Source organism: Bombyx mandarina, chromosome 13 (assembly GCF_030267445.1).
Source record: "Bombyx mandarina strain Sakado chromosome 13, ASM3026744v2".
Classification (NCBI taxonomy): domain Eukaryota; kingdom Metazoa; phylum Arthropoda; class Insecta; order Lepidoptera; family Bombycidae; genus Bombyx; species Bombyx mandarina.
This window is the reverse complement of record NC_143220.1, coordinates 2,030,337-2,039,048: the sequence shown is the minus strand read 5'-3', so window position 1 is coordinate 2,039,048 and position 8,712 is coordinate 2,030,337. Positions and strand designations below refer to the sequence as shown.

At 35.5% G+C, this 8,712-nt stretch overlaps 2 protein-coding genes across 2 annotated transcripts; one reads left to right on the top strand and one right to left on the bottom strand.

Annotated features, from left to right (window-relative positions):
- The first annotated feature begins 345 nt into the window (after positions 1-345).
- Positions 346-5,318, top strand: LOC114248810 (uncharacterized). The gene is given in 4 exon segments (XM_089732274.1): positions 346-724; positions 844-4,959; positions 5,004-5,147; positions 5,150-5,318. Coding segments are annotated over 4 exon segments (4,401 nt in total). The 5' UTR covers positions 346-664; the 3' UTR covers positions 5,231-5,318.
- LOC114248828 (uncharacterized) lies at positions 855-7,850 on the bottom strand. The gene is made up of 2 exons (XM_089732273.1): positions 7,777-7,850; positions 855-7,297 (listed from the first exon to the last, which is right to left on the bottom strand). Exons 1-2 carry the CDS (start codon positions 7,810-7,812, stop codon positions 6,581-6,583), a joined length of 753 nt encoding a protein of 250 aa, XP_089588399.1. The 5' UTR covers positions 7,813-7,850; the 3' UTR covers positions 855-6,580.
- Positions 7,851-8,712: the final 862 nt, after the last annotated feature.

The window sequence follows — 8,712 nt, the reverse complement described above, 5'->3', positions numbered from 1 at the left end:
AATAATATACGTATCTAACGCGTGTTCATGAAATACTTTTACGATGTCGTATTTACATTGCGTAATAAAAATAAATCCGAAAAATATACTTAAGCTTACGTAATGACTACACAGTTAGGGCGTATGTGAGGTCTTGTTTCAAGGTTGATAGCGTGACTTTTTGATGTCTATGAGCTCTCACTCAACACCAGGTAGGCCGGGAGCTCATTCATCCGTCTAGTGAATCAAACAAAACTCATTATTTGTATATTTTTCGTGAATTATTAATGCGCAAATAATAAAATATGCGTAGTTACGTACATTCAGCAATACTTATCTAAACCGAATCTTTTACGATGCAGTTCAGTCAACGGAATATTTTTTTGGCTTCAGTATTTAGATGCACTCGGGTGAATACGTTTTTGATTCACGTTAACCAAATAAGCATCGCTTTAATAGAGAAACAAGACGCAGGAAATGGGGTGTCAACTTTATTTGCTCAACGTAGACCTAATCTAGTATGTAAACGAAACGCGTTTGTGTTCACAAGGGTTTATATCGTCATTCATAATGGCCGAGACTCATAGAAGATTGGCATTCGTCTACGCACCTCTCGAGATAAACTACAGAGTAGTTTAAAATTGAACGATTTAATGATCAAAGTGTTAGAGTGTAATTTAGAAAAATGTGGAATTGGCACGTAAAAGTGAGGAAACTCAACGATTTACAAGGAGTGATTTTGTTGGTGAGTGCTTACTAGTTTTCGTGATAGGGTGCTTATTATTTTACCACAAAATAAATACCAATTTTGAAATAAATGTATCGCTAGTTCCTTACGTCATAAAATACAATGGTTGGTTTTAGGTGTTCGCGACACTACCGCTGATAGCATCGACGAATATCGACTGCCTTGGAAAAGCTTTTCATTGTGTTAATTCGACTCATTTCATGATATGTGTGGATATCGGCGCAGGGTTTTCAAGTACGATTGATGATTTCGTTATACCGTGCCCTCCCACAACAGTTTGCCAACAAAATAATCGATTTGAGTGTGAATTTCCACCGATCACTACACCTGCACCGACGTTATCGACAGTTGATGTTCATGTTAAAGAAAGCATCCAATGGCTCGATCCCACAAATCCGACCCACGAAAATATTATTCGATCGACACAGCTCGATACAACGATAAACGAAGCTTACAATACTATCAGCACAACAACCATAGCAAATCTTGAAAACGGCAATGAAATCACTACACGAGCGTTGGAAAAATATCCATTAGGATCAAGTGCTACGAAAGATTTTTTTTGGAATACTTCTCCAACGCTGGATGAAACAACTAGTCATTATAAAGAAAAACGGGAAAGTGTTTCAACAAATGCTCTAACGGACTCAACTACGGAAGCTATACCGGAGAAATCGACGCTTAGTGTACAAAAAGAAACAACGGATGATAGTTTCATCGCAACTACTAGCCTACAAAATGAAAACATTCCTGCCGTAATTTCCACGCCGCTTTCTAGTGTGAATGACCCAATTGCAACATCAAGTTTCCAAACAACAGAGAAAAATATAAAATTATCGACAAAAGCGGAGTCTGAATATGTGAGCTATAAGCCAACGTATTTATCAAACTTAGTTTCTGCAATGGAACCTGCAACCGAATATTATACATCGAATGACAATACTCAAACACCCAGAACTCAATATTTACCGATTACAACTTCAACAGATAACGTTTACACAACTGCACCTACCATTGTAACAACGATAGCACAATTTATAGAAACATCTGCAATCACAACTGACGTTTTGAACGATAGCAACAAAATAAATAGTGAAAATTCGGATATAAAGTCAACGACCAAAGCTTTTCGAGAACAATCTACGCTTGATACAAATAAAGAGAATACTCATGACGAAATTACTACTCCTGAAGTTAGTCTAACTGTAAACCAAAACATTCGACCTGCGGTCTCTCTCACTAATCACGTAATTCCAACTGATTCAAGTTATGTTTCGACTTTAGCTGCTGTTTCTACTAATGACGATAAGTTGATTACCGGTATTTCTACCGAATCATTGTTTGTTACTGATAAAATTATATTTGAAGGCCACCAGAAACCGTTTAATGACGTCACTCCAATTATTGCATATACTACGACAAGTGACGCTTTTATATCCAAACCTACGACTGAAATTGTTTATTCTAGTATGACGGAATCAAGTTTAAAAATTAGAGCAGATGATGAAATCAACCCAATTGCAAATGATGTCACCACTGTAATGGATAGTATTTTAGTAGAAACAACGAAATCTACAGCTTATGTAATGGACGATATCATAAGTTCCACCACAACAGAAGATTCAGTTTCTAAAATCATAAAAAGTCCCCTTATATTTGATAAATTGAATTCGACCGTATCGAATGTAAAAAGTTATACAGACTTTGCCGATACAACTACTGATAACAGCAATCTAAATTCAGTAAAAATAAGTAGTTCATCCGAACCTATTGTGATAACCACACCCAAATTGTCTACATCCATCGATGCTACCGATATTAAAAATCTAATTTCAATTGACTTTGATACAACAGTATACACAACTACAGAAAACACCTTATTTAAGGAAAAGCAGAAAGATAAGCTCAGTAACAGAATTTCAGCAGCAATTGTTCAAGCCGACGCACCATTATTTGAAACTATGGATACAACATCGTCTATTCCAACGGATACCAGTACAACAGACAAATTCAATCCGTATGTTACTATATTGGACGAATCAAAAGCTTTTCCAACAGTTTCATTAAACAATGTTCCCACTGCGATTCCTTCAAGTATAAAGACAATAAATACAAATACTTCTACAAACGTATATGATTATACGGAGTCTATGACATCAAATGTGTTAAAAGCTCAGAGTTTGATAACAATTGAAAATGATTTGGAACAGGAATCATCCGTTATTAAAAACAATAACTTACAAGTGCCTCCTCAACCAATCAATCAATCCTGGAATACGACAGCAACATTTGTAACAAATTCTACTACTGCAAGTGAATTGGATACGGCTGGTATTGTTGTGACTACAGAAATAGCCACATTAACTTCATCACTGAGTAATTCACTTAAAAATGAATCTGGATTTGGCACGGAAAATGATTATTACCAAAAAAATATTGCAACCTTTGGACCAATTAATGCTGCACAGAAAGTGACAGAACTAGAACAAAGGATAAACGGTTTAGATGATGAAATTCAATCTACAACTCCAACTATATTCAATGAAATTGAAAAACCGGTAACTGACACAATTCATTTTAATGAAGCGACGCAATCGTATACCAAATTATATAGGAAAGAAAATAAAACTAAATCAGAAATTAATGATACACCGATTCCGTTTTCTCTGACCAATAACAGTTTACCCGCTGGAAAATCGACTTTAAATAGTACGAGTGTGGGTCTGAGTACCTTAGACCAGTTGTCTTCTGATTACCCTGATGACCTTAAACAAGTAAATGATGTAGGAAGTGGGTTGAAAAACGTGAACAGTGAAGCAGTTATACAAGAAAGTCAGATTACCACTTCACAAATAGTGTTCGATGAGGTGTTGGGGAAAGAATTAGTATTAGGAGCAGAACTATCAACTTTAATTGGTATCGAAAAACCTAATTTAATGCGCACGGTAGAGGATACCGGTGAATTACAGATTCAGAATCATGATTCCCTCAAGACAATACCGCTTAGGTCATCACCAAGTCTGAAAATCGAGTCACCTGGGTTACCGTTGGTAGGTACTGTACGGGATTCTGAAATTAACGGGAAAATCTTAGAAGTCGCTAAAAATGATCCCGCAGCAGAAATTAGTAACCGAAAAAATTCAAAAGATGGAACTCCAACATTAAGAATTTTTGTAGATTCACAGCCAAAAGTTCGATTATATTCTGAGCCAACTGTAAGCTATTCTAAGAGTGAAGATGTAACTTTTTCACACTACACTGTTACAGAACCTTCTCAGAAAGTACAAGACTTTTTGAACAGTGCGGCAGTTACGGATAATATTGGAAACGAAGGAAACAAACATGTTTCACTGCAAAAGAGTGATAGTGGATACAGTCCTGTGCAGATTTATAAACAGCCAGAATCAGTCTCTACCACACCCAGTATTTTGGCCAGTAGAAATTTCGATCAAATTTTATTGAATGATGAAAAAGTGGCTTCAACAAAATATCCAGATTTAAAAAAGGCCACAAAACTAGTAAAGGTAGCTGAGATTCCTAGTAAAGGGAACCGAACAATTGATCTAGAAAATAAAGAGAATATTGCAAAAAGTGAACCGACTCCTACTTCCTCCTTCCTCCTGAAGTCGACCATCAAAACTCTTGTGAATATGGAATCAAACAATAGTAATGATGGCAGAGTGAACACACAAAAATTGAGTGACACAGAACAGACAATTGCATCAAAGACTACCAATTCTTATAAACTTAAAAAGTTAGAGGCAACCGTAAATCGTGAAAATAACAAAGATAAAACCGTTTCAACGATACTCAGCTTATCATTCAATTGCCAGTACAAGAGTAGAGGGAGATACGGTGACAACAAAGATTGTAGAAAGTTCTATATTTGCATAGGAAGAAAACAGCCTATTACTGGAAGGTGCCCCGAAAACACAGTATTCAGTGAAGTTAGAAAACAATGCACAAAAAACTTATCATATTGCGTGAGAAATAATCGATTCATGTGTGTGTCAAAAGGCAGGTACAGCGACATTAAAAATAATGACCTTTACTATATTTGTGTTAGAAACGGAAATAAAACATTTGTGAGATATACATTTCAATGTCAAAATGATTATTATTTGAATAAAATTTTAGTTAGATGTTTACCAATCACAAGTTCTGATAATGTCTCCAAAATAGTGGTTACCAAAGTAAAGAAAGATAAGGAACAACTCGCTATTAAAAATCGGATAAAAGCGAAAGCTCTAGAAAAAATAGCGATCTAAGTGTTAACCAAAAGAATTCTGGGGAATCTGATAAAAACAGTGAATTGATTGAGTCTGTATGTGATGATGTTGGAAAATATTCTGACCCAGATGATTGCAGAATATATTACATTTGTTATAAAAATGGAAAGTCTGAAATGAAAATTAAGAAGAAAAGTGTGAAAGCGATGAGGTTTTCCATAAGAAGCAAAAAAGATGTGTTGACGCTGAAAGTTACGAATGTTCTACTAATTAAATAACCTTTTTGATTTTGATTAAATAACGAATCACATTATTCAAATTTAATATTTTCCTTTTTTTAAATTACATCACGTATGTATCAATTTTATTTTAGTTTTATTTTAAATTAAATCATCAATTTCATATTTAAAATTATATCATATCATATTTAAAATAGATTGCGTAACGACCTTTATGTTGGCTTCGATCACTTTTTAAAAGACCAGACGTTATAGACTTCTTTAAAAGAGTGGTCGCCAGGTAGTACTTTGATATGTAGCTAAATGATATAGAAACTAAATGAGAATACATCTTTAACGAGAGCCAAGATTTTAGTTAGGTACTTAAAATGCGACATAGTATTTAATTAATTTACATTTCCAAATATCAAAATATGGCATAGGCAAACTGGCATAGTCGCATTGATGCATACATCAATGCGACTATGCCAGTGTACAAATTCCCCAGGCAGGTACCATATCTAAAGAAATAGTTAATTCATGTTCACCAATTACTTCTATGGGTTTGATAGCCACACAATTGACACATACCTTGTTTTCCAATTACAGCACAAGAGCGCATTATGCGGTATAATGCTCAACAATAATACAAACAAAATTTCGATCAATGCCAACTTAAAGAAAAAAAACTTGTCAATTTTCTGTCACCGCTAGTTTTCCAATTACAGCACAAGAGCGCATTATGCGGTATAATGCTCAACGATAATATTAACAAAATTTCGATCAATGCCAACTTAAAGAAAAAACACTTGTCAATTTTCTGTCACCGCTAGTTTTCCAATTACAGCACAAGAGCGCATTATGCGGCATAATGCTCAACGTTGAATGTTTCAACTACAGCAACGATCGAGCACTCTCAAAAGTAATGCTCTCGCGTGATACTCGCAATCGATACCGACTCAGTGACAGAAAATTGACAAGTTTTTTTTCTTTAAGTTGGCATTGATCGAAATTTTGTTTATATTATCGTTGAGCATTATGCCGCATAATGCGCTCTTGTGCTGTAATTGGAAAACAGGGATCGACCTCATGTTGCAAGGCGTATGGACAATTCTTGGGCAACGTCTAACCACTCAGTACTAGGTAGGTATTAAGCTCGTTCACCCATCTACGCAAAAAATTAATACAAATTCTAGCGATCGTCGTATTCGATATAGTACGTAAGTATGGAAAGGTTGGTTAAAAGAAATAACACGATCTTTTGATGACATCGGTTCTTTTAATATCTTTAGTTTCTCTTTTTAGTTGGCTTATTTTGTTCATATTGCGTGCGTCTAATCATCACATATGTTTAGCGGTAGGTTGTAAACCAATAGTTAGTAACAGCGGTAGTTTAGTTTCAAACATCACATTCTTGGCTTTCGATATGCCACTCCAGTTCTGTGTAAAAATTGATCTTCGCTATCTCTTTCTAGGGTAATACAGAACTGATTGGAAAATATAGTACATCGTACTGAATTTTCACCTACAACAGGCCGCGAGGGACAGAAGTAAGTCGCTTTTACGGGAACACTATCCTGCGTAACTGAAAATTTATAATTTCTGCATTCGATTGGTTTTGGTTTTTGTGCAGGATTTTCGGAATTTCTGTTCTTTAAATTTCCCTGATACGTATCGATTCTTCTGTTTTCGTTAAACAATTCGAATCCGTTCTTCGTAGAGTTTAATAGAGGACATCTATATTTAGTCGGCGCTGAACAAGTCCTTGTGAATCCATTGAATATCGTATTGCCAGAGCATTGGAATTTTATGCCTTGAAAGCGACTTTTGTTTGGAATACAGAGGATGTATCCTTTGCAGCCGGGCACGCTCGGATCTGCTATCCTCTCGTTCCGATGGCAACGTACTGCTTTATTGAAGTCAGGATCTATATAGTTAACGGTGTTCTCACACACGTCGCTGGAATCTTCGTTGCACACTGTGTTTGGCGGGCAAAGGAACGCAGGACCAATTATGTTGTCTCCCTCGCATAGCCTCACTTTATTATTTGGCTCACAAATAAATCCATACGGACCGCAGTCGAAGTTCGTTGTGCGATACGCAAACGCTGAATTCACAATTAACTGTAATTAAATATTAGCATTGTTATATTTTGATATCTCGTATACTTGGGATTTTAAGTATGAGGCAAGTGTTCGTGTGAATTTCAAATGATCGTTGAATAAGAATTATAAACAGTAGTCGTAATTTTCATCAAAGATATGAAAATGTTAAGCGCTGTCGTGATAAAACATTTCGGTGACACAAATACTCGTCGGTACAGGGTATTCACCTTTTTTGTACCTAAAGATACAACGTAATTTAAGGATCTTTTTAATTTATCTACATTAAGTAATTAAGATCGGAATCTACTTTTTATTTATTAAATGAAAACAAAAGGCGTAATGGAAATACTAATAGTAACAGAGAAAGTTAAACATCCATAATTTTAATTAACTTAATTATCATTTATTATCTTGTTTGACTTAGCTCTTCTCGGCCTATTCATATTTTCAGGTTGATGAAACAAACAATGTTCGCTAAATTTATTTTATGTACTCACTGCGAAAGTAAAAAATTCTAAATTCGTAGATAGCATTTTCCTGGTCCAATCTTATAGAGCACAAAATCACAACTGGATAAACACAACTTTTCACGTACCTCTGACATTTAGAAAGCTATTATCATGTTTAACGCCTTCCATAGTACATGTGGAATAACAGTCCACGATGTCATGTCGCGTGTTCGTCCAAATGATGGTTTAACGGTACAAGCTACAATTTCGTATATCTATGGACTACATACTTGTGAAATACATAACAACCTTTAATCTCGTTAAATGATTAATTTTTAATTTGGATCTATGGCACTTATTGTCTTGTTCTCTGGAGGTTAGGGATCCTCTTTCCAATGGGAAGACGAGACTAGTGTGGATGATCCCGACGTTATTACATAAGACGATTTTTGTAAACGTTTTTGGGCACTGCACGCAATGTTTGGAAAGCTGGTAAAACGCAGATCAACGGTCTTTGATTTAGACTGCTGGTTCAAAAAATATTAAGATTTTGCTACACCGATTAATATTTGTGCTAAGTTTAGCAAATTAAATTGGTCTATTGTTTCTGCATAGTTCCTCAGATCTTGCATTGAGGTTAAAATCCTTTAAGATGATAGCTATTATTAGATCAGGTAATCTCTCGGGAGTGATTTTTGATTGCTCTATAATAACGGGCGAGCTCACATTAATGGGATTTCAAAGAAATCAAAACGTGAGATATGAGATCGAAGCCTCAATCGTTATAAAACGGAAACTGACTGCTTTGTAGGAGAAATAAGCGGGGTCATCATAGGCGGGTATGCGAATGGAGGATACGCCGTACACAGCCCACCGTTTTAAACTTCAAACGCAACATGTCGTTGACCATGTCAATACATTAATAGCCAAATATGAGCACTTATAAACACACAAATCTCCTCCTAGTGTCGCTTTCCTCTTTAC

Coding starts and splice junctions, on each gene's coding strand:
- LOC114248828 (XM_089732273.1), bottom strand. CDS start 7,812: ATGCTATCTACGAATTTAGAATTTTTTACTTTCGCA. Junction 7,298..7,776: donor TAGAATTTTTTACTTTCGCA/GTGAGTACATAA, acceptor ATTTAATTACAG/TTAATTGTGAATTCAGCGTT.